The 25,955-nt window shown below is 44.3% G+C and overlaps 1 protein-coding gene across 3 annotated transcripts in view; it reads right to left on the bottom strand.

The window, feature by feature from the left end:
- Window positions 1-23,923, bottom strand: part of SCTR (secretin receptor) — a 79,338-nt gene extending 55,415 nt beyond the window's left edge. The window contains exons 1-2 of one of the 3 annotated variants that reach the window (XM_074399863.1): window positions 23,491-23,923; window positions 984-1,104 (exon numbers count right to left, since the gene is read on the bottom strand). In XM_074399863.1, the coding sequence (XP_074255964.1) occupies window positions 984-1,104; window positions 23,491-23,562 (193 nt within the window). In that variant the 5' untranslated portion in view covers window positions 23,563-23,923. The remainder of the gene's footprint in view (window positions 1-983; window positions 1,105-23,490) is intronic. The other 2 variants (XM_074399864.1, XM_003931556.4) reach the window with 2 other exon arrangements.
- Between the last annotated feature and the right edge of the window lie 2,032 nt (window positions 23,924-25,955).

Raw genomic sequence — 25,955 nt, 5'->3', positions numbered from 1 at the left:
GCTGGACATGGTGGTGCGTGCCTGTAATCCCAGCTACTCAGGAGGCTGAGGCAGGAGAATTGCCTGAACCCAGGAGGCGGAGGTTGCGGTGAGCTGAGATCGCGCCATTGCACTCCAGCCTGGGTAACGAGCGAAACTCCGTCTCAAAAAAAAAAAAAAAAAGAAGACATTATCACCTCCATTCTTTTTGGCTTTGTTTTGTTCTTGTTCTTGTTGAGACGGAGTTTCACTCTTGTCGCCCAGGCTGGAGTGCAATGGCGAGATCTCGACTCACTGCAACCTCTGCCTCCCCGGTTCAAGCGATTCTCCTGCCTCAGCCTCCCAAGTAGCTGGAATTACAGGCATGCACCACCATGCCTGGCTAATTTTATATTTTTAATAGAGGCGGGGTTTCACTGTATTAGTCAAGCTGATCTCGAACTCCTGACCTCAGGTAATCCGCTCACCTTGGCCTCCCAAAGTGCTGGGATTACAGGTGTGCGTCACCGTCCCTGGCCACCTCCATTCTATACATCAGAATATGTAGGCTCAGAGTGCTAAATAATTTCCCCGTGGTCACACAGCCAGTGAGTGTCACCCAGCAGGCAGCCCACACTATTGTGACTCCAAGCTGCCTTTCTGACTACCTCACTCTTGGAGCTGGCAGGGAGGTGGGAGAATGAATAAGAGGAAAATTGCCTTGCAAAGAAATTCTCACCAAGTTCTTACCTTGGCCAAGTCAGCATGCAGAAGCTGATGGTAAGAAAACACTGGGCATGTTCACTTGCACGGGGAAAGGAAGAGTGATGAGGATTTGGCTTTGGGTGCCTGTGATCTGTTCACCAGGATCACTCCAGCCCTGCCCCGCCAGCTGATTGTCTGAGTGAATAAAGCTGGACCAGCCTCCCACATCCCATCCTGGCCCAGGACAAGCTCCCTTGGCCCAGTGGGACTGGACACGCTCCAACCCCAGGAGTGGACACGGGCTGTGGCAAGCCTCATACCTGGCACTGGCTGCCCCGAGGCCAGCTCTCCTGTCTGCTCTCTGGAGAGCTCCTGCAGACACTGGTCTTGCTCCTCCTGCAGCACTTGCAGTACGTCACACAGGCGGGGAAGGGCTCCGATCTGCAAGTCCAAAGCAGGGATGCTCATCATTGTCACTAACTCAGTCCCGCCACACAAAGACTTTTCGTGGGGGAGAATGGAGCAAGACAATGGGGTTTCAATAGGGATCCAAGGGGCTCTGGTCTGCAGGAAAGGTACAGGCAGCTGCTCCTGGGTGAGAATTCAGAACACAGCTGGGACAGCTGGGACATGCAAATGATCTGTGGCTTGTTCGCTGCAAATTTTGCTCTTAAGTTTATCAAGGCTCCTGAGCCCAACAAGCTGTTTGCTTCCTTGGCACTTTATTCTTTGTCTGTGGAACTCACTTTATGCTACTCCAACTATGTGGGTATTTTCTTTTTTGAAAGCTTAGTATTTTTTGTTTTGTTTTGTTTTGTTTTGTTTTTCTAGAGACAGGGTCTTTCTCCGTCATTCAGTCTGGAGTGCAGTTGTGTGATCATAGCTCACTGCAGCCTTGATCTCCTGTGTTCACCTCCCACCTCAGTGGTCCCAGTAGCTAGGACTATAGGCATGTGCCACCATGCCTGGACATATATTTACACACACACACATACACACATAATAAAGAAGGGGGTCTCAACATAGTGAGACAAAATAGTGAGATCCCCTTTTCTCTGTATATTCGTGTGTGTGTGTGTGTGTGTGTGTGTGTGTGTGTGTGTGTTTTAACATGGGCAAGAGCTTTATTTGTGGCATCCAATGGAAAGGTAAGGCAAGGCAAGGTAAGCAGGCACAGGATTAGCTATGAATAGTTTGAATAATTTTGCTTGGCTCTGGGGCATAGGGCTGTCCCTAGTTTTCTGGTTCATGGCCCTGGGGTGATGAGGGCAGTTGGATAGCGGCCCAGCGTAAGAGCCGGATGAAGGAGGTGGTTGGAGGTATGGGCTTTGGACTGGCTGGTTTGCAGATGGAAGGTGCGCCTGCAGGTGAGTCCTTTACTGCCTCTAGGAACTGGCTTGCCCTGGGTAGAGCAGTCTCTCCAGGATCAGCAAGGCCTCAGCGATACATGGAAGGGAGGCTGCAGGAGGGTCCATGAAGTTTATAGGTGTGTATTTATACACACACATACGATAGAGAAGGGGGTCTCACTATGTTGCCCAGGCTGGTATCACACTCCTGGGATTATAGGGATGAGCCACTGTGTCCAGCCTAAAAACTTAGTTTTGATTCTGACAAATTCTTTAAAACCCACACTTAACCACAGAAGAGAGCACACGTCCAACCCAGAACAGCCACTGCAGGGAGGTTTGGACAAGAGGGAGGAGGAGGAACTGGCACTCAGCTCTGACTTCCAAGCTCTTTCCAGAGTAGACTTCCTATCATGGCTTCATTATTTGGTGCCTGAGACTTGATAAGTATAATGAATGAATGTGTGAATGAACAACCGAAGAGATGAATGCATTGCACTCTTACTTTCCTTACAAAGTACAGATGTGACATTTTAATATTAGAGTCCTTTTGCATACATTAACTTAATCAGTTCTCAAAATAATGCAATAAATAAAGGGAAGGAAACTGAGGTCCATGATGTTAGGGACTACGACCAGCATCATCCACCCAGCCTTCCAAGAGGTTGAGGACCAGGTCTTACACCCACTTGTCAATCCTCCACTAGTGATTTGCAGATGGAAATTCCAACATCATGGAGCAGGGAGAGAAGTCCCTGGAGACAGAGCCACATTCCAAATTGGCCCAAGTAAACAAAAGTTCTGGGCCAGAGAAGGACAGCTAAGATTGTACTATGGTCAAATGGCTCAGAGGCGAACAGAAATCATCTTCTGATTAGCTCCTATTCTGGATCTTCCACATATTACCACCATTCACTAGTGCCGTTGGAGAGATCACAGCTGTCAAGAACTGCTTCTCTCCCCAACTCCCTGACACCAGCTCACCAGGGTTGATGTTTCCCATGAAAAACACACATCACCTTGTAACCGGGTGACAGGAGCAGAGCTGAGGGGGTCCCAATGACGCTCACTGTTCCCTGATCGGATGTGTTTTCCCAGGTCCTTGGGCCTCACTCACCCAAGAATCGGGAGGAGGTCCCTGGTGGCATGGTGATATTGTTCAAGTAAATATCAGATCCAAAGAACTTTGCAGAAAAGCAATTTATTAGGCAGAGAGAGAGAGAGAGAGAGAGAGAGAGAGCTCCCATGCTGTCGTGAGAGGGGATCCAGAGATGGAGTCTGCACAGGTATCTATATCTATATCTATATCTATATCTATATCTATATCTATATCTATATCTATATGGAGAGGGGGAGAGAGAGAGAGAGAGAGAGAGAGAGAGAGAGAGAGAGATGGAGAGAGGGAGAAGGCTCCCACGCTGCCATGGGAGGGGATCCCAGAGAGGGAAATCCGTATAGGTAAAGGAATAGGGGAATTTAACCCTGGAGTTACTCCCACTCCATTCAAGTTCTCGTCCAGTGAGATGAGCTTTTCCAAACTTCCTCTGGAGTGATTGATCTTTGACTCTGATGCTGGACCGGCTGCTGGGTTTGCAATAGAGCCCCTCCTTCCAAGGCTTTTGGCAGGCCTTCTAAACAAAGTAAGCTCACCTGGGCTGTCTACCTTTCCTCCGCATGGGAAAGTTAGAGAACTCAAGGCCCCCAGTTGGGGAAGTGGATGGATGCATGGCACTGGGAAGTTCTTGCCTTAAAAACCACACTCCTTGTGGACCCGGGAAGAGAAGTTAACATAGTCCCTCAGCCTCCCCTGGCCCGAGCTTGTGATGAGCCTCGGCCAGTTGCTACAGAAACACCTGGGCCCAGCCAGCTCTAGGATCATAGAATGCTCATTCTTTCCCCACCTATCAGCACTGAGATTCCATTTTACTCCCAACACAACACAGCCAATGTGTTAATCACGTTGTTTGTCATTTAGACTCTTGATTGAAACAAGTAGTTTTCCTAAGAATACAACAATTGTCAAGAGAGGTGGTGTTGGCACGCGGCTCATGCGCTTCTGCCCTTGTCTCTTCCTTGTGGGGTCTCACCTGGTTCTTGCTGAAGCCCATAGTCTCTGGCACTCTCTGGCTTCTTGAGTGGAAAAATCCACCTAGAGGTTGGCAGGCACTGCCTGTTAGTTCACTGTGTTCAGAGCCGCTTAGAAATTAACATGACTCTCAACAGGTGAGAAAGTGCTGGAGGTAGTGAGACCAGGTATGATCTTCTAAGTAATTTAAGGAATTGTATGTAATAAGTGTCACAAAAATGTTCATACCCTTTGGCCAACTAAGAAACGACACGGAGTAATCTTAAATACAGATTGCTAAGTGAAAGTTGTCAATCTAAAAAGGTTACTCTGTCACCGGCTGGCAGCAGTGGCTTACACTTGTAATCCCAGCACTTCAGGAGGCCAAGACAGGAGGCTTGCTTGAGTTCAGGAGTTCAAGACTAGCCTGGCAACACAGTGAGATCCCCTGGCTTAAAAAAAGTTGTTTTAAAAATTAGCCTGGTGTGGTGGCATGCACCTGTAGTCCCAGCTACTCTGGAGGCTGAGGTGGGAGGATTGCTTGAGCCTGGGAGGTGGTGGTTGCAGTGAGGCATGATTGCAGTAGTGCACTCCAGTCTGGGGGACAGGGTGAGACCCTGTCATAAATAAAGAAATAAGTTACATACCATACAATCTCAACTATCTAGAAAAGGCAAAAGACTTCGATGACAGTAAAAAAACAAACAAACAACAACAAAAATAAACATCATTGTCAAGCAGACAAGGTAGAGGGAGAGTGGGCTAAGTCAGGAGGGAAGAGTGGAACACAAGACTTTCAGGGCAGTGAATCCATTCTGCATGATTCTGTAATAGTGGATACATGTCATTATACATTTGTCAAAACCCATAGAACATCCAACACAAAGTTTATTATAAACTATGAAATTTAGTTAGTAATATTGTATCAATATAAGCAATTGTAACAAATAAACCACATTGATGCAAGATGTTAGTAACGGGAAACTGGAGAGGAGGGACAGCAGGGGGATGCGGGAACTCTTGGTGCTTGCCACTCAATTTTTCTGTAAACCTAAGTCTCTTCATCACGATCAATTCTATTAATTTTGAGAAAAGTGGAATCAGTTTACCTGATTTTAAGATGTATCATATAGTACGATTATCAAAACAGCATGATAGCTATGGAAGAGTAGACAGGTAGATCGATGGAAAACAATAGAAAACCTAGAAATAGACTTACGTAATATGCACAACCGATTACTGACAAAGGTACAAAGAGACTCAGTGAAAGGATTGTCTTCTCAACAAATGGTATTGAAGCAACTGAACCTGTGTAGACAACAAAATAAACCTTGAGCTAAGTTTCACGCTTTATACAAAAATTAACTCAAAATGGATCACGGGCTTAAATTTAAATGATAACATTTTATTTAAAAGCATAGGGGGTGAGGTGCAGTAGCACCTGCCTGTAATCTCAGCACTTTGGGAGGCAGGTGGGCAGATCACCTGAGATTGGGAGTTTGAGACCAGCCTGGCCAACATGGTGAAACCCCGTCTCCACTAAAAATACAAAAATTAGCTGGGCATGGTGGTGGGCACCTGAAATCCCAGCTACCAGGAAGACTGAGTCAGGAGAATCACTTGAACCCAGGAGACAGAGGTTGCAGTGAGCCGAGACTGCCACAGCACTGCAGGCTGGGCAACAGAGTGAGACTCTGTCTCAAAAAATAAAAATTATAAATAAATAAATCACAGCATAAGAGAAAATCTTCACATCGAAAGCTAGGCAGAGTTCATATGCTTGGCACCAAAAGCATGATCCATACAACAAAAAATTGACAAATTAGACACAATAAAAATGAAAACTTTTGCTCCATGAAAAACCATGTTAAGAAGATGAAAAGAGAAGCTACAGAATCAGAGAAAATATTTACAAACTACATATTCAAGAAAGGAGCAATATCTAGAATATACAAAGAATGCCCAACACTCAACAGTAAACAAGCAAAAAGTCTAATTCAAACATAAGCAGAAGACATGAAGAGACAGATTACAGAAGATATACAGATGGCAAACACACACATGAAAATGTATTCGACATTATTAGCTATTAGGTATATCAAAATTAAAACTTTCGTATGATATCACTCCATACCGATCAGAATGGCTAAAATACAAAAGTAACAACACCCCGTGCTGGCAAGGTCATAGAGAAATTGGATCACTCAGACATTGCTGCTGGGAATGTGAAAAGGTGCAGTCACTGTAGAAAACAGGTTGGTAGTGTCTTGAAAACCAACCAGCCAACTAAACATGCAACTGCTAAGTTCTAGGCATTTATCCCAGAGGAATGAAAACTTACGTTCACAGACAAGCCTGTTTATAAATACATATAGCAGCTTAATTCATAACAGCCCACACACTGAAACAATCCAGATGTTTTCCAGTGGGTAAGCAGTTAAATAAACTGTGGCACATTCATACTATGGAATTCTACCCAACGATTTTAAAAAAGAGCAAACTATTGATATATGCATCAACCTAGATGAATCTCCAGAGAAATATACTGAATGAAAAGAAGCCAATGCGAAGAAATTACATTCTATATTATTCCATTTATCCATTTGTATAGCATTCTTTATTTTATTTTATACTTTTTCTTTTTCTTTCTTCTTTTTTTTCTTTTAGAGACAGGGTCTCACTCTGTCACCAGACTGGAATGTAGTGGTGCAATTTTAGTTCACTGTAGGCTTGAACCCCCAGGCTCAAGCAATCTTCCTGCCTTAGCCTCCTGCACAGGTCAGGCTACACATGTGCCACTACAGCCAAGCTAATTTTTTAAACGTGTATTTTGTAGAAATGGGGTCTCTGTTCCCAGGCTGATCTTGAACTCCTGGCCTCAGGCGATCCTCTTGCCTCAGCCTCTCAAAGTCCTGGGATTGCAGACAGCCACCATGCTTGGCCTATATAGTGCTCTTGAAATGGCATAATTATGGAAATGTAGAAGAGATTTGTGTTGTCAGGAGTTAAGGGAGGGGTGGGCATGGGAGGGAAGTGGAAATAACCATAGTAGGGCACCATGAAGGGCCATCTTGGTGCCAGAAATATTCTGTATCTTGACTGTAGCAATGTCAATATCATGGTTGTAATCTTGTACTCTATATATACAGTTTTGCAAGATGTTACCATTGGGAGAAACTGGGCAAAAGTTACAAGAGATCTCTCTGTATTATTTCTTACAACTGCATGTTAATTTACAACTATTTCAAAATAAAAAGTTGAATTACGAAAACAAGACAATGATCTGAGTATAAGGGGAACTCTAGCTAGGTAAATTATGGTGAGTCCATTTAACAGGGTATTTTCAGCCATTACCCATGATTGTGTAAAGAAAGTATTTAGCGGTAAAGACTATTAACAGTAATACTGTGATGTTAAACAGGAAAATCAAGACACAAAATTATATGTACAGTATGATTCTAATTATGTTAACTGTACCAATTTTTCACAGAAAAATATGGAAGAAAATCCATTAAAATATTATAAAAATTATGTTTTAAAACTTTTTTTTTTTTGAGACAGAATCTTGCTCTGTCACTTACGCTGGAGTTCAATGGCACGATCTCAGCTCACTGCAACCTCTGCCTCCCGGGCTCAAGTAATTCTCCCGCTTCAGCCTCCTGAGTAGCTGGGATAACAGGCACTTGCCACCATGCCCAGCTAATTCTTGTATTTTTAGTAGAGATGGGGTTTCACCAGGTTGGCCAGGCTGGTCTTGAGCTCCTGACCTCATGATCCCCCCACCTCAGCCTCCCAAAGTGCTGGGATTACAGGCATGAGCCACAGCGCTCAGCCAAAACTTTTAAAATAATGTTTAAATACGCAGAGAAAGGTAGACACTTAACCAATGTGCACATAGCCCTGCTATCACTAAGCGAGCATGTCAACAGAAGTGCCGTTTGTCAGGGGAACAGGAAAAGAACGCGTCCTGTGGCTGTCACTAGCAAGGTAGGGTGAGGGCTCAGTGGCAGTTAATTTATTAGTTTAAAGAAAGAAATTATTTTAATCAAGGTCTCTGAACTGAGAGCCAAATTTGCTATGGGAGTCATGTATAAATTGCAAGTCCCCATTCCATCTCCTCGTTCTCATTCTTACCACGTGATAACCTCTTTTGGCAGAGACTACTTCCCCCATAAACATTCTTCCCTTTCTCTAGTATAATCAAAACTTAACTGGGCAAATGGTTACCCACCTAGACACTACAGGTTCCAATTTCCTTGCAACTAAGGCGAGCCTATGAGATTAGGTTCTAGCAATGGAGTGGAGTGAAAAACACGTGCCAATTCTGTCTCATGCCCTTGAAGGAAAGAGACATACCTCCCTTTTCCATGTGTGGATATAGCAATGAGCCATATTCAATCACAGGGATGAGAGCAACAGCCCTAAGGCTGATTGTTCTGCTGGACTCAGAGGACTGAACCCATCCTGGACTTTGCTTCAGAACCTCCACATTCCATCACATTCTCTTTTTAATTTTTTTTTCCTTTTTGTTTTCTTCTTTTCTTTTTCTTCTTCTTCTTTGATTAGACAATCTCGCTCCGTTGCCCAGGCTGGAGTGTACTGGTACATCATAGCTTACTGCAGCCTCGACCCCCCAGGCTTAAGCCATCCTCCCACCTCAGCTTCTTGAGTAGCTGGGACTACAGGCACACGCCATTACAGCTGGCTAATTTTTTTTTTTTTTTTTTTTTTTTTTTTTTTTTTTTTTTTTTTTTTTTGTAGTGAAAGGTTGCCGAGGTTGCTTTTGAACTTCCAAGGCTCAAGTGATCCTTCTGCCTCAGCCTCCCAAAGTGCTGGGATTACGGATGTGAGCCACTATATCTGGCCTAAATGAATTTTTGTTGATAAATAAAAAGTATATAGATTTATTAGGCACAAAATGTTGTTTTGAGATATGTATACATTGCAGAAAGGCTTTAATTGAGCTAATTAACATAGGCATTATTTCACTTTTGTGTGTGTGGTGAGAACACTTAAAATCTACTCTGTAAGCAATTTTTAAAGACATAACACATTGTTATTAACTTTAATCATCATGTTGTACATCTTTTGCATCCTCTTGATGTTAACATACAGAAAGTGACTTAGAATTAGGAAATTTACTGCCAGGGACATGAAAGAAGTATGCTGTAGTTAGAAGTACTGGTCCCAACTCCCTATGGGGTTTATACATGTGACTCCTATCACTGTGGGCAAGGAGTACTTCTTTGCTTGACGTTGGCCATGTGACCATGGTTAATGAGACGTTAGTGATTTGATGCAATCAGAGGTTTGAAATATATTTGCACACTTGTCTTAGCTCACCTGCATCTCTGAACCTGGGGTAGACTGCTTACCTTAGAATGAATGATAGATGAGGCAGACTGAACCTAACCCAGAAGAACCCAGCCTGGATCAATCACACCCTACCTCAACTGTAAATGCTGAGAGGGAAATAAACACTCACTGCTGCATGCCACTGAGATGGGTGCAATTGTTATGCAGCCTCACTGACTGATGCAGGGTAGGAAATAAACTCTAGCATCAATGTGTGTGGATGGTGAATGAGGTTTCCCAAAAGTAGGTGGCAATTTGCACTGTGAGGGTTTAAAGAAAGGGGTACTCTGACAAAGAGGACTCTCTTGAGAGCAACAAAGCATGGTTAGAAATGGGATAACATATCTATGATGGGAAGCCCCGTACAAGAAAAGTTCAACTTCTTTGGTGATTTTCCTTTGGACTATAGATACAATGAAGTATAGTTTAACTTTTTCTCCTCATCCAACATTGCTTTTTTTTAACTGTAGTAAAATATACATAACATAAAATTTACCATTCTAACCATTTAGTATGTGCAATTCAGTGGTATTAAGTACACTCACAATGTTCCCCTGTATGCATTTCCAGAACTTTTTCATTACCCCAGACAGAAGCTCTGAATTCATCATTTAGCAAGAACTCCACATTCCCCCATCCCCCCAGCCCCTGGTAACCTCTATTCCACTTTCTGACTGTAAGAATTTGCCTATTCTAGATACTTCATATAAATGAATTACACAGTATTGGGTTTTTTGCACCTCTCTTGTTTCACTCAGCACATTTTCAGGGTTAATCTATGTTGGAACATGTATCAGAATTTCCTTCTTTTTAAGGCTGAATCATATTCCATTGTATGGATAGACCACATTTTGTCTGCTTATCTGTTGATAGACACCTGTTTTGCTTCCATCTTATGGCTATCGTGAATAATGCTGCTATCAACAAGGGTGTACAAATATCTGTTGAGTTACTGCTTTCAGTTCTTAGAGGTTGAATTGCTGAATCATATGATCATTCTATTTTTAATTTTTTTAAGAACTGCAAAACTGGCCGGGCACAGTGGTTCAAGCCTGTAATCCCAGCACTTTGGGAGGCCGAGGCGGGTGGATCACGAGGTCAAGAGATCGAGACCATCCTGGTCAACAAGGTGAAACCCCGTCTCTACTAAAAATACAAAAAATTAGCTGGGCATGGTGACGTGTGCCTGTAATCCCAGCTTCTCAGGAGGCTGAGGCAAGAGAATTGCCTGAACCCAGGAGGCGGAGGTTGTGGTGAGCCGAGATCGCACCATTGCACTCCAGCCTGGGTAACAAGAGCAAAACTCCGTCTCAAAAAAAAAAAAGAACTGAAAAACTGTTTTCTACAGGGTCCACCCCACTAGCCATGTACAAGAGTGCCAATTTCTCTACATCCTCACCAATGCTTGTTATTTTTCTATTGTTACTGCTTTTTTATGATGGCTATCCTCATGGGTGTGATGTGGATCATCCCACATTTCTTTTGCTCTTGATCCTTCCTCTGAAATTTAACAAACCAAGATAATTTGGGGTGGCAGTGGTATGCCAGTTAAAGAAATGTGTGGTGTCCATCAGTGTCTGTGAGACAGGGAAGTCATTCTGCTGAGAGAACTGAGTCCATGTTTCCAGGTGGTGACCGGCAAAGAGGGAATGGAGTCCCCAGGGTTGCTGGGGGTGGCTGAGAAGAGCACGTGGCTCCATGAAGCAACCACCCAGGAAATGTGGGCGACGAGAAACAAACCCTCTTACTATCCACATTAACCTAGAGAAGGGGGGGGGGGAAGGCTGATGTTTAGTAGCTATATGCATGTGTATATATACACATAGTTTATATACTCACCAAATTTAAAAGTATTAAATACAATTTTACTTGTAATTCACAGGAGGGACAAATGAAGACGAAAGAACTTTGCTGAACTTTATGCAAAATTTTCCTCAAAACAAGAGCTATTCATTTTTAAAAGACCTCTTTAAATATTTTTAATTGAATTTGTGTAAGTACATTGAGTTGTTTTATTTGTACTAGTACCGAAGAATACAATGATAAATGGTAGTTCCTTTCCCTAACCTGTACCTGCTCTCCAGAAAACCACTTTCATCTCTTTTTAGTTGTTCATTTTCCTTTTTATCTCCATATTTTAAAATTATATCGTCACACTGTTGTTACTTCTTGGTTTTTAAATTTGAGACAGTCAAAACTTCCTATTAGGAAAGATGAAGGTGAGATGTTTTAAAATCTCCCTAATTATACTTCTCTCCCCATATATTACATATACTAATCTTCATTTAATTTTGAGTGAAGAATTGTCTATATTTATAATGACTTGTTTTGACTATGAAATATTGCTAGGTGCTGAGTCAAGTCATGTAAAATGATTATGTGTCTTTCCTGTATATTTTGTTTTTCCTGAGGTCATTCATTACTGCTTTTTTATTGGATTAGTTTTCTATGCACATATGGCTAATTTTTCCAAGTGCTCCCACAGCTGTGTTACATACCTATTCACAGTCCTATTGGCTTTTCCTCTGGAGACTTCTGTCTCAGAGCCCCCCTTTCTCTTGCTCCATGCAGGCCTGCTACCTGGCTGTGGTTTGGGGTGCCCTCTCCCCCTCTCCTGGCTGGGGTCTCATTTCCTAGGTAGCATGTCTTTTTCCTTGGTTTGCTCTCATTTTGCAGAAGCACAAAATTTTCTAGTAACCTCCTAAGAAAAAGTACATGGGGGTAAATTTTTGAATCTTTGCAGAAGTGAAATTTTTTTAAAAATTTGATTAATTATTAAGCTAATTAATAACTTGGGTAGAAAATACTAGAGTGAAATAATTTTTCTTCAGAATTTTGAAGTCATTTCTCCTCTTCCTGTGTTGTTAACAAAAAATCTGATTCCAAATCTATCATATACAACTTTTTTGTTTTGTCCTTAGAAATATGTAAGATTTTTCTTTGTTTTTAGGTATTTTGAAATTTCTTGAGGAAATAGTTCTTTTTTAATTTATTGATTGGCTACTCAGTGCATATTTCAATCTGAAGACTTGTGTTCTTCATTTCTGGGAATTTAAAAAATATTATGTTTTTCTTTTATTATTTCATCCCTTTGTCTTTATGCTGTCTCCCTGGAATTCATATTAGCAGAGTATTGGGAGATGTGCACTGATCCTCCAATCTTTTCATCTTTCTCTACTATTCTACCATTTTGTCTTTGTGATCTTTTTTTTTTTTTTTTTTTTTTTTTTTTGAGATGGAGTCTCACTCTGTTTCCCAGGCTGGAATGCAGTGGTGTGATCTCAGCTCACTACATTCCACCTCCCGGGCTCAAGTGATTCTCCTGCCTCAGCCTTCCAAGTAGCTGGGATTACAGGCATAGGCCACCTTGCCAGACTAATTTTTGTATTTTTAGTAGAGACAGGGTTTCACCATGTTGGCCAGGCTGGTCTCGAACTCCTGACCTCAGGTGATCTACCCATCTCAACCTCTCGAAGTGCTGGGATTACAGGTGTGAGCCACTTCAACCGGCCTTTGTGATCTTCTTTATAGAAGATTTCCTTGACATTATCTATAGAGGTTTTAATAAATGTTTTGTTTTTACACATTTAACTTCCAAGAATCCTTTCTCATTCTCAGATGATTTCCTTTTCTATAGCATCCTCTTTTTGTTTTATGGCCTAGGCATCCTTTTCACGAAGGATTGCCACATATTAGTTGTATGTCTTCAGTTTGTCTCCTCCCATCTGCATGATCTGTTTCTTCGAGGCACCTTTTTCATGATTGTTTGCCTCCACACTGGAGGCAACAATGTCAGATCTAAGCCTGAGACAGTACCATGGTCCCTGGAACCACTGTGGACCTGAACAGTTTCTTGACTGCTGGCTTCATTGTAACATAACCAGGCCAAGAGGGATCCCGCTGCTGGGGTCTATGGGTGGACTCTCCTCAGTGTCTGGGGCCTTTCCAGGGTGCCATAGAGTGACTTGACAGCTTCTCTTCCACCCACTACAGGCACTGAGGTTATATTTTCCATATAGCTATGATTTCAGCCACTTTTCATTTTCCAACTATTTCTTGAAATTTCTGCTTTATCTCTGTCTCTTGTTTTGTTCTCTTTGTACGGGTTTATACCTTTTCTATTCCTTTACTGTCATCTTAAAAGTGTTTCCAGAGGCAGAGCAGATAAACACATGTGGTCAATATGTCATCTTAAACTGAATGCTCTAAGCATATTTTAAAAGACATTCCTCATAATTTAATAAGAGATTGTCAGAGAAAAATCACTAAATGGTACTTTTCTATATTATTTTATTATTTTTATTAACGAAACAAAAACATACATTACATATTCTTTCCTCTTTGGTTTCAGAGCTTGAGTCTAAGCCATCATTATGTGGAGTTTTGGAATATTGCTAAAATCATGTCAAAATTTGGCTTTTAAAATATTTGGACCACAGCAACACCACACATCTATAACCATCTGATCTTTGACAAGCCTGACCAAAACCAGCAATGGGGAAAGGATTCCCTGTTTAATAAACAGTGCTGAGAAAACTGGCTAGCCATGTGCAGAAAGCAGAAACTGAACCCCTTCCTAAAATTAACTCCACATGAATTAAAGACTTAAACATAAGATCTAACACCATAAAAACCCTAGAAGAAAACCTAGACAAAACCATTCAGGACATAGACATAGGCAAGGACTTCATGACTAAAACACCAAAAGCAATGGCAACAAAAGCCAAAATAGACAAATGGGACCTAATTAAATTCCAGAGCTTCCATATAGCAAAAAAAAACAATCATTAGAGTGAACCAGCAACCAACAAAATGGGGAAAAAAATTTGCAATCTACCCGTCTGACAAAGGGCTAATATCCAGAATCTACAAAGAACTAGAACAGATTTACAAGAAAAAAACAAACAAATGCATTCAAAAGTGGGCAAAGCACATGAACAGACACTTTACAAAAGAAGACATATATGAGGCCAACAAACACATGAAAAAGTGCTCATCATCACTGGTCATTAGAGAAATGCAAATCAAAACCACATTGAGATACCATCTCATGCCAGTTAGAATTGTGATCATCAAAAAATCTGGAGACAATAGATGCTGGAGAGGATCTGGAGAAATAGGAACACTTTTACACTGTGGCAATTCCTCGAGGATCTAGAAATAGAAATTCCATTTGATCTAGCAATCCCATTACTGGGTATATATCCAAAGGATTATAAATCGTTCTATTATAAAGACACATGCACACATTATATTCATTGCGGCACTGTTTACAATAGCAAAGACCTGGAAACAACCCAAATGCCCGTCAATGATAGACTGGACAAGGAAAATGTGGCACATATATATCACGAAATACTATGCAGCCATAAAAAACGATGAGTTTGTGTCCTTTGTAGGGGCATGGATGAACCTGGAAACCATCATTCTCAGCAAACTGACACAAGAACAGAAAATCAAACACCACGTTTTCACTCATAGGCGGGTCTTGAACAATGAGAACACATAGACACGGAGAGGAGCATCACACACTGGGGTCTATTGCAGGTGGGCTAGGGGAGGGACAGCAGCGGATGGGGCAGTTGGGGAGGGATAACATGGGGAGAAATGACAGATATAGGTGATGGGGGAATGGAGGCAGCAAACCACCTTGCCATGTATGTACCTATGCAAGAATCCTGCATGATCTGCACATGTGCCCTAGACCCTAAAGTACCATAAGTATATATATATATATAAATAAATATATATATAAATAAATATATATAAATAAATAAATATAAATAAATAAATATATATATATATATATATATATATATATATATATATATACATATGCATGGACCACAAAATGTTTTTTTGTATAACTTTTGTCTCTTCCTGGAATTTTAAATCAACTTTCTTTTTTCTTGTCGATCACAAAATTCACAGTCCTTCACCTCATTAATTACACATGATAGTTGTACTTCAGGGTTTGAAGAGAACAGCTTTGTGTAACATTGCCAACTATCTTCTCTGGGATGTTCTTCAAGAAGCCCTTTAATTCTCTGAACTGAATCTTTTCTAGGGTCTTTTGCAGAACTGTAGAACTGATACCCATCCATTGCTGTCCTGGGTAAATTCTACTTTTTTCTATCCTATATTTTACATTGAGTTTTGGTTTTGCTGTGTATAACCATGGTAATTCTTTAAAGAAGAGGTGCTTACGTTGTAAACTATGTGAGTCTCTGCATGTCTTGTAGTGTCTCTGCAGGGAGTATCACCCTTTGTCTTACTCAACACGTAGCCACGGTTGGGCCCACTGTGGTGTACAAGTTCACCTCTTGTTTGATGATTCTGTGATGAACTTCCACCGTCTCTTTCTTTGGGGTATTTTTTCCAGATGGTAGACATATTTTGAGGTGTCTGCTCAGCCTCTGAGCCAACAAGTGCCTCCTGGGAAGAACCCTTTCATGCCTAGGCTGGGTGGTTTATGCTGTGTGATCCTATCTCACTGATTGGACTGAAGAAGAAAACCTAACCCGGTGTGAGACAATCTGCCTTCCTTGCACATGGGGTGTTGGCATGGGGAGAAGGCCAATCTCTCCCAGTCCCAAAGCATGCAAACTTGGAGACGATGGGGCATCCATATTCTACTCTGTAGAAAGCAACAGAAAAATCCAGTCTGCAGAGAGAAAGAATAACAATGCAAACCCAAATAAGAGAGAAAAAAAAGTCAAGAGGGTTCTGTTAGTTATTTTCGAGTTTAATTTTGAACTCTTAAGTCTGAGATGGTAAAATCTGAGAGGAGATATAATACATATCTTTTAAATTCTAAATAAGGGCCGGGCACGGTGGCTTATGCCTCTAGTCACAGCACCTTGGGAGGCCAAGGTGGGTGGATCACGAAGTCAGGAGATCGAGACCATCCTGACCAACGTGGTGAAATTCCGTCTCTACTAAAAACACAAAAGTTAGCTGGGCATGGTGGTGCATGCCTGTAATCCCAGCTGCTTGGGAGGCTGAGGCAGGAGAATTGCTCGAACTCGGGAGGCGGAGGTTGCAATGAGCTGAGATCACACCACTGCACTCCAGCCTGTGTAAGGGGACTCTTACACACTACTGGAAGAAATGTGAACTGGCTTAGCCTTTATGGAAGATGATATGGAGGTTCCTCAAAAAATTCAAAATAGAACTACTATATGATTCAGTAATCAGAGACCTAGGAAGAAAATGAAGTCAGCACCTCACAGAAATACCAGTACCCACATGCTCGCTGCAGCACTACTCACCATCGCCAAGATGTGGGAACAACTTAAGTGTCTAGCGACAGATGAATGGATGAAGAAGCGTGCTGCATATACACAATGGAATGCCAGTTCGCTTTAACAAAGGAGATCCTATCACTAGTGACAACGTGAATAAACTTGAAAGACATGGTGCTAAGTGAAATAAGCCAATCACAAGAAAAATACTACATGATCTCATATGTGGAATATTACAAAGTTGAATACCAAGCAGCAGGGAGTGGCATGGTGGTTGCCAGGGCCTGGGAGAGGGTGGGAATGGAGAGATATAGGTCAAAGGGTATAAAGTTGCAGTTACATAGGATGAATATGTCCAGAGATCTAATGTACAGCATGAGGACTACAGTTCACAATATTGTATCGGGCCAGGCGCAGTGCCTGACCAATATGGTGAAACCCCATCTCTACTAAAAATACACGATCAGCCGGGACCACAAAATGTTGGTGCATGCCTGTAATCCCAGCTACTTGGGAGGCTGAGGCAGGAGAATCCCATAGGATTAGGAAGGCAGAGGTTGCAGTGAGCCAAGATCATGCCATTGCACTCCAGGCTGGGCAAAAAGAGCAAAATTCTGTCTCAAGAATAATAACAAGGATAATAATAATACTGTATTGTACACTGGAATTTTGCCAAAAGAGTAGATTTCATGTGCTCTTACCACACACACACACCCACCCACACACACACTCACACACACACAAATAGTAACTCTGTGAGGAAACATGTTAATTTGTTTGACTATAGTAATCATTTCACTGTGTATTTCAAAATATCACGTTACACATTTTAAATACATTCTTTATTTCTATTTATTTATTTTTGAGATGGGGGGATCTCACTTTTTCACCCAGGCTGGAGTTCACTGGCACAATCATGGCTCACTGCAGCCTCTACTTCCTGGGCTCAAGTGCTTCCCCCGCCTCAACCTCCTGAGTAGCTAGGACTACAGGCACACACCACCACACTCAGCTAATTTTTTTAAATTTTTCATAGAGACAAGGTCTCCTATGTTGCCCAGGCTGGTCTTGAACTCCCAGGCTCAAGCCAGTCACCTGTCTTGGCCTCCCAAAATGCTGGGATTACAGGAGTGAGCCACCATGCTTAGTCAACAATTTTTATTTTTAAGAAAAGATTATAAAAAGAGTCCAGTGAATGTGCCAAATGGAAGGCCACTGGTAAGGCTGGTTTCTGTGGGTGTGCAGCGTGAGAGGGAGTGGACGTGGAGGCAATGAAAGTGCGCGCTTGATCCAGGAAGCTGGCCACCAGGGGGCAGAGGCGGGTCGGTGGCTGGAAGGGCCCGGAGAGCCTGGGCTGGATTGATTAGGGAAAGTTAACCAGCTGATGGGAACAGTCAGCAGAGAGGAAGAGGATAAAGGTTGGGTGAGAGGGTTGCCATTGTGTCGTCTTGGGAGGGAAGTCGGTAGGGTGGGAATAGGGACTGGCCGTGATCTGGGGGACATCCTCTCTTCCACTCGGATGCTGTTATGGATTGAATGTGTCCCCGCTAAATTCGTATGGTGAAGCCCAACCCCCAGATAGGCTGTATTTGGAGGTAGGACCCAGAAGGAGGTAATTAAGGTTAAATGGCGTTGTAGTAATAGGGCCCTGATCCTATAGGATTAGTGTCCTTACAAGAAGAAACACAAGAAAGGGCACTCCCTCCCCTGCAACAACACATTCATTAGAAATGCCGCATGAGGACAAAGTGGCCGTGTGCATGCCAGGAAGAGGGCCCATCACCGCAGACCAAAGCCTGCAGGATCTTCGTCTCACACTTCCACCCTCCAGAACCACGAGATCAATTTCTTTTGCTTCAGCCTCCACATCTATGGTATTTTGTTGTGATAACACAGCTGACTAAGATAGATGGGAAGGAAGGGTACAGAGGGTACAGTTTAGACACATCTATAAGGGCAAGATGTTGGTTAGAAATTCATCCAGCTAGACTCAACTCTTGGGAAGTGGAAGGCGAGCCCATCTGTTGAAAATGAGAGGGAGGCGGGACGTGAGAAATTTGAAAGACACGTGGCCGTCAGGAGCATGCCTGAGAGCCTCTGGTGACGGAAGTTGGGTGGGACATGGCGGAATCCGGAGAGGACTCTGGGAATCTCAGGAGCCTGCAGCACAATGGGCTGGGACTGTGGGACGTGATGAACCAGGGATGGCCTTCCCCAAATGCCATCCTTGGAACGGACACACAATGCAGAGGCTGGATGGGTCCCAGGAGTCCACAGGAATGCTGAGCAGCCTTCTGTTTGTCATGTAAGCAAGTAGATAGCATCTGAGTGTTGTGGTTTTTACCTTGGGCTGCAGGTTGTCCTGAAGCCCAGGTGAAGGTCAGTGGTGAGAACCCACAGCTTGCCAAGAACAGGGAGGCAGTGACCAAGCCGGGGCTCATTGCTAGGGGCCGTTCTGGTGGTGGAGCTCTATTCCTGGATATTAAATCTAGGCTTTAACAAGGGGATGCCAGGAAGAGAAGCTATGCCCTCCTTTGACTTGGGAGGAAATCTGGGGCCCTCCCAACCCAAGTGAGGATCATGAGGACAGGGTGAGGGTAGGGAGTTCTGCAGGAACTCCAAAGGGTGATGCCAAGGCAGATGGACTCCCCCAACCAGTTTAGGAAATGGTATCTCCTCCTGTTGGATTTTGTGACCCCATGCTCATTTCTGGGCCCCTCAATAAATGCTGTAACTTGGTATTTTTTTTATATTTCACAAATTGATTAGTTTAAATGAAAATTAATGCTATTTTGAAGTTTGGGAGAGAATTTTATGACAGCCCACTAGGCACCAGAAACCCGGAGCAGGCCTCTCTTCTGGAGTAGATGCGTGTGCTGGTTAAGAGCCTCCAGGTTTAAGGTCTCACATCACCATGCCCAGCTGGGTGGTCTTAAGCAAATGGCCTCACGTCTCTCTGAGCCTCAGTTTCCTCATCTGCACCATGGAGCTAATAACTATTGATGTGAGAATTAGTGTTCGGAGCGACTCGGCAGAGGGTCTGGTGGAAAATGAGTCAATTAAAGGAGACTTCATCATCATCTTCATGATCGTTATTCACTTATTATCTTCAGGGGTAATACAAATTTAAAAAGAAATCCACACAAACACGTCTTCAGAAAATTGAAAAGTGTTTTTCCAAGTACACAGAAAAATCTCCAGTGTCCCTCCTCTGAAAAGTCATCAATAATCAGCTCCCAGGCTGAGCATGGTGGCTCACACCTATAATCTGAACATTTTGAAGTCTAAAGTAGGAGGATCACTTGAGCCCGGGAGTTCAAGACCAACCTGGGAGACATGGTGAGACCATGTCTCTCAAAAAATAAAAAATAAAAAATTAGCTGGGATGGTAGCAGGTGTCTATAGTTCCAGCTACTTGGGAGGCTGAGGTGGGCAGATTGCTTGAGCCAGGAAGTTTAAGGCTTCAGTTAGCCATAATTGCACCATTGCACTCCAGCCTTGGCAACAGAGCAAGACCCTGTCTCCATAAGATAAAAATTACCAGCTCGCCAGGCAATGCTTGCAAGCCTTTCTAAGGTTCTGCTCACTGTGCAGCCACAGGGCTTGTCAGCCTCTGGATTCAGATGCATGACGGGACAGGGCAGCAATCACCATGTACCAAAGGCTTCCATGTACCTAAGCCCGTACTTGGAACATTTATATTTCTTAGCCATCAACTAAGAAGGGATGGAGATAGGAGGGGTGAGATGGGAAGGGAGGGTGGAATAGATCAAGGAACCCATTCTCCGCAGAAGTCTTTTTTCCAGTTTGGAGACTGGTTTTCATCAGGCACACTGTTTCCATCCTCTGACTCAGATGTCCTATCACTGCCCCACACCCAGTGTGAAATAAATACCTATTGTTAGCCCTGTCTGTGCATCTATCATGAAACACGACAACCTTTAAGGCAGCAGTTCTCAAGCAGGGGCAATTTTGCCCTCCCAACCCCCAGAAAAATTTGGCAATGTCTAGAGATACCGTTTCTGTTGTCACAGTTTTAGAGAGATCGTAGGCTTCTAGTGGGTAGAAGTCCATCACACTGCTTGACATTGTACAATGCATAGGACAGCTCTCATAATAGAGAATTATCTGGCTCCCAGTATCAATAGTATTAAGAGACTCTGCTTGAAGGAAAAACCAGTCCTACATACCTCACTTAATTCACTAAGGTTAACAAACTGGCAGTTTGCCAGATGCCATGGATTAGAAAGCTCTACCTTGAGTGGTGCTTTTTCCATGGCCTGACACATTTCTGCACAATTCAGCTGGTAAGGAGCCCTTTCAAGATGTGATTCTTCATTACTTGTTGTATCATCATTATTTCATTCAGTCATCCATGCATTCATCCAACACACACTCACTGAGCTCCCTCTTACAGTGTGACAGACTCCAGGGATAAAAAAATGAACAAGATGAGTCTCTATGCTCAAGTTCAAAGTGTGTGTATTGGGGTTTAGGGGACAGATGTGTTAGTTAATAATTACAGTAATGTTCCAGGTAAAAGTTCTAATGAGATGCATTGGGGTGGGGCCACAGAGTGGGGTGTGCTCAGTATTTCTTATGGGGGCCTCAGAAAACTGCCCCTTCAGCCATCAACAATTTTTGGGTTCCACCTACAAGGGTCACTTCTGACACCTCCCTTTCTGGAGTAGAGGGACAACGGTAATAGGCAATTTGGCCTCAGTGACCCCGCTCCATTAGGAAGATGCCTATAATCTCCCTCGAGGGGGAGCTTCAAATGAATAAAAAATTATTTGAACACACTTACGTTTCAAAATCAAATGTCTGGCCACACAGAGTCAAAGAAACAGAAGGAAAGCAGGGTTCCAGAGGCTGGGAAACACTCCAACCAAAGTAGATCGGTTCCACTTCTATCTATTACAGGAGTTCTCCGCCAAGAATTGTGAGATATAACCTCAGGTCTAGAGAAGCCCATAAAATAACCCAAGGACCACAACTTAGGCACAGGAAACCATCCTGTGATTCTGTAAGGCAGTAATGCACTTTTGAAAATACAAAGGGCGTAACAGACAGAGTTCTGGATGGTTGGAAATCAAGAGATCTGGGTGCTAACCTTCAGGAGTTAAGTGGGGTATGTGGGGTTTGTAGAGCTGCTAGTCTCAGCTCTGCTACCGACTTGATGATCTCAGGCAGCTCCCTTCTCTCTGAGGGTCTCAGTGTACTCATTTGTAAAATGAGGGATTGGGACCAGAGCATAATGAAGCATCCCTCCAAGGTACACTGAAGGCTTAAAGCAAGCGAAGCCTCTCATTTTTCTCTTCCACTTATTCTTGTGATAATCCAAGCATTTCCCTGAGATAAAAATGTAGACTGAACCTCAGCCCTGCACTCAAGGCACCAATTATGACAGTCTCAGAGTCACTGCAGATACTTAAGAAAGAGGCTGGGAGGGTCCCAGGGAAGGAGCTATTGCCTCTCCCACCTTTAGCCACGGAATAACACCCCTCCAGGCTATACCTGGCTCTGCATTGTCCCCAGTATCCTAGCTGGTGTTTCTCCAAATTGGGAGTCAAAACTCATGAGTGCATGCTGTTGCTCTAGCATCTTCCAAGGCCAGCACTGCCACTGAAAAGAGGAGGCTCCATGGCAGCAAGGGAGCTCCAAGCAAGCTCCAAACTGCATGCATCCCAACTACTGCTGCTGGAAGTCTTGGGTGGCCAGAAAAATGAGCATCTCCTGAGTGTCAACACTCTACTCAGCTCCAGGAATACTGGTTTTCCTTATAATCAAACCTGAGGGGACTATGGGAAGACAAGGAGGTTGGACACCAAGAGACTTGCCCAGGACAGAGATCAGAGAGTCATTTGGGTCCCCAGGCACTTTCCCTGAGAAGCTTCTTGGAACAGAGGCCTTGGGGACCAGTTTGGAATGCAAGTGGCAAGGGATGATTCTGGAATCTGGCCCCCACCTCTAATCCCCACTCCCTCCCATTCCTTCCTTTCTGCTGGTCTGGGTGGTGCCACTCTCTTGTTCACAGATCCCAGAGCTCAGAGGGGCCGGGACTCCCAGGAATTTCTGTGGGAAAGAAAAACAAACCGTCCATCCTGCCGCATTTTTTTTTCCCTCCTCCAGCCCCCTGCCAGAACCTGAGGAGTAGCAGCTCCCAGGAGCCAACAAACACGCAGCGATTAGGCAGCCACATCCCACACGAGGGTGTGAGGAGAGTGGCAGGCCGCCCCGTCGCAGACCCGGAAGCTCCTGCCAGAGCTCCCTCACGTTTTCCTATCTGCAGCCCGTGAGTGTGAAAATGTCAAGGTTTAGGGGCAGACTGATACTGATGCGGATTCCAATCCTCTTTTTCTGACTTGGAGCAAGAATTCTTCCCTCTCTCCTTTCCTTTCCTCGTCTATAACATGAGGGTGACAATATCAGCCTAGAAAGGTGATTACGAGGTTTCCACGAAAGATTGGAGGCAAAGCGTCAGGACACAATAGGCATTGCCAGGGGGCGGCTCCAGAATTTCAGTCTAGGAGAGTCTCAGAAGCCGGGCCAGAGGAAGGCGTGGGAGGGGAGCACGGGCATTCATCTTAAAGCTGCCTTGCCCTGGCGCGCACGAGGTTTTTCTTTGGAAAGTGGTCCCTCCGGAGAAGTGCTGGGAGAGATTAATGTTGGAAGGACTGGGAGGGAAGAGTCCCCATTCTTCAGCGGAAGATCTGCTAGTCCCCCACCACCCGCATCCTGCCCGAGGCCAGAAAAGGGGCGAGACCGCCGCTCCCTCGGGCCCCCCCAGCCCGCAGAAGGGCGCAGTACTCACCGAGTGCGCGGCGCAGGCGAGCAGCACCGGCAGCAGCAGCTGCTGCAGCGGCGGCGACAGGTGGGGACGCATGGTGCCCGCACGCTCCCCGCGGGCGCCCCGCCGGCCGCCGGCCAGTGCGCTCTGCCGACTCGGGAGCTCAGCGCCCGGTGCAGGGTCCCGGGCTCCAGCCGGACAAGGTGCCCCGAGGAGCCATGGCTGAGCCACCCGACCTGCGGCGGGCCGGAAGACTGCTCCTCCTCCGACGAGGTGGCCGCTCGCGCTAAGCCGCCCGGCCCATTGATTAGGACGCAGCGCTGCCGGCGCGCCTCCTCCACCCGGCGGGGACTGGCTGGGGGCCGGCTCGGAGGCCGGCAGGGGAGGAGGCAGAGGGAGGGTGCGGGGACCCGGAGCCGGCTCCGGCAGGCTCGGCCCAGGGCTGGAGGAGGCCAGGAGAGGGCACGCTGGCTTAGCCTTACACGCGGCAATCCCATCCGACCCCGGGTCGGGAAAGGGCACTGTCTCTGGAGTCCACGGACCGAAGGCCAAGCTCGCTGGGGGCCAATGAGCAACTTAGGTCACCTTTGTAAGCTTCGGCTTTCTCATCCCTAACAGCACATCTCTGATAATTTCCACTCCCGGACTTAAAGTTGTGACACAGTAAAGGCCCATGGCATCTATTCCCGCCCGACAGCTACCTTGCACTTTATTTCTGTTTTTCTTTATTTTTATTTTTTCATTATTATTAAAGTCATTAGCGCTCATTCCAGAAAGTTTCACTCCCATGAGCTCCTCCTTTGATGATGACCAAAGAGGATCTGTGGCACTCCCAGATGCCTTTTTTACTGTTACATAAAAAGAGGCAGCATCTCACCATGTTGCCCAGGCTGGTCTTGAACTCTTGGGCTCAAGACATCCTCTCACCTCAGCCTTGCAAAGTACTGGGATTACAGGCATGAGCCACCGGGCCCAGCGCTAGATGGGTCTTATAAACTCAATTTTTATTTGTCTGCACTGGTGCTCACTCCCTTCCCTCTTCTCTCTCCTCCTTTCATGATCTTTCTCCTAGGCACTTTAAGTAAATCAGCTCATTTAATTCTCCCCCAGACCCCTAGGTGATGCGACGCCCATTTGACAGAGGAGGGCAGTGAAGGTGGAGGAGGATTCATTACACATCCAGGTACTGCAACCCAGAGGCTCAGACAGGAAAGCCTGGATCTACCCTTCCATGGCTGACCTGACTCTCCATAACTGGCCTGTATTCAGACGGTCATGCAGCTGTTACAGAAACAACGTGCTCTTGTCCTTAGCAGTCTTCCCTATCAGAAGAGACTGTTAGTAACTTGAGGCTGCTAAATCCTGGCAGAAATAAAAGGGAGAAAAAATCATTCAGCTGGTACATTCAAAATCAATACTCAGTGCACATCAAACCCGAAGTATACATAATCACCAACTCCCTTCTAGAAACTCTTTCTGCAGAAATACTCACCCAAGGGCCTAATGCAATATGTGCAAGGATGTTTGCCCAAGCATAATGACAGTGGCAGGAAACTGGAGATTACATATGGGGAAGGGAACCATCCTTATGATTCCTTCCTCATGGGCAGCAGTTATTACTGTAACATTCCTGACTTGTTTCTGTCCCTTCACTCTCTCTGTCCATTCCTCTGTCGCGCATATGTGCACACATGCGTGCATGCATGCACGCATGTATACACAGGTGAGGCCAGCTTACATGATCAGTGCATTTGGAATAAGGAACTGGCATGAGTTCAGTCCCCTCCTCTCTCCTTCCTTTGACAGTGTGCCCCCTACAGAGAGTCTGTAACTGGATTTCCCTGGGCCAGGCTGTGATTTGTGGTTGAGGCTCTACTGGAACTCATCCAGTACCACCAGTGACAGGATCTATCTAATTCTGGGGTTTAGTTAGGAAACCCACTTGCCTACAGTATAAACCACATTCTACAATACTGACTTTATTACTAATAAAAGTGATATTTGGCTCTACCTGTCTTGATCTCATTTCTCAATTGGTTCAAGATTCAGGCTAGAAAGAAAAACGTTATTTCCTAGACCCCTTGAACCCCAGCACCCTAAATGTCCATCACAAAGTGCCTGAGGTAAGGACTTGCAGTTTTTACTCTACAGACTTCTGTGTTGTTTGAATGTTTTCTGTAATAATGCTGTGTAGGGCTATTCTGGGTTGAGATAAATAAAAAGAAAACAATACCAAAATGCAATCTAGGCTTTATACCAGAGCCTCATGATCTCTGATGAAAAAGCAAAACAACATTAGTTCTGGGCAATTCAATAAATTTCTGGCCGGTAGCAAGCCATTCTTGCTTAAATGGGAAGCTCTGCCTCTCAAGGAGAGTTGAGAAAAGGGATTGAAGTGCTCCTTGAAAGGTCGTTAAAACCTGCCTGAGACAACAATTTTACAATCGGGGTAGAAGAGAAGAGGTAGGAAAAGTAACCATATATTTACC

This window comes from Saimiri boliviensis, chromosome 5 (genome assembly GCF_048565385.1).
Source record: "Saimiri boliviensis isolate mSaiBol1 chromosome 5, mSaiBol1.pri, whole genome shotgun sequence".
Taxonomy (NCBI): Eukaryota; Metazoa; Chordata; class Mammalia; order Primates; family Cebidae; genus Saimiri; species Saimiri boliviensis.
The sequence above is the reverse complement of the archived record's forward strand: the minus strand, read 5'-3'. Positions and strand labels throughout refer to the sequence as shown.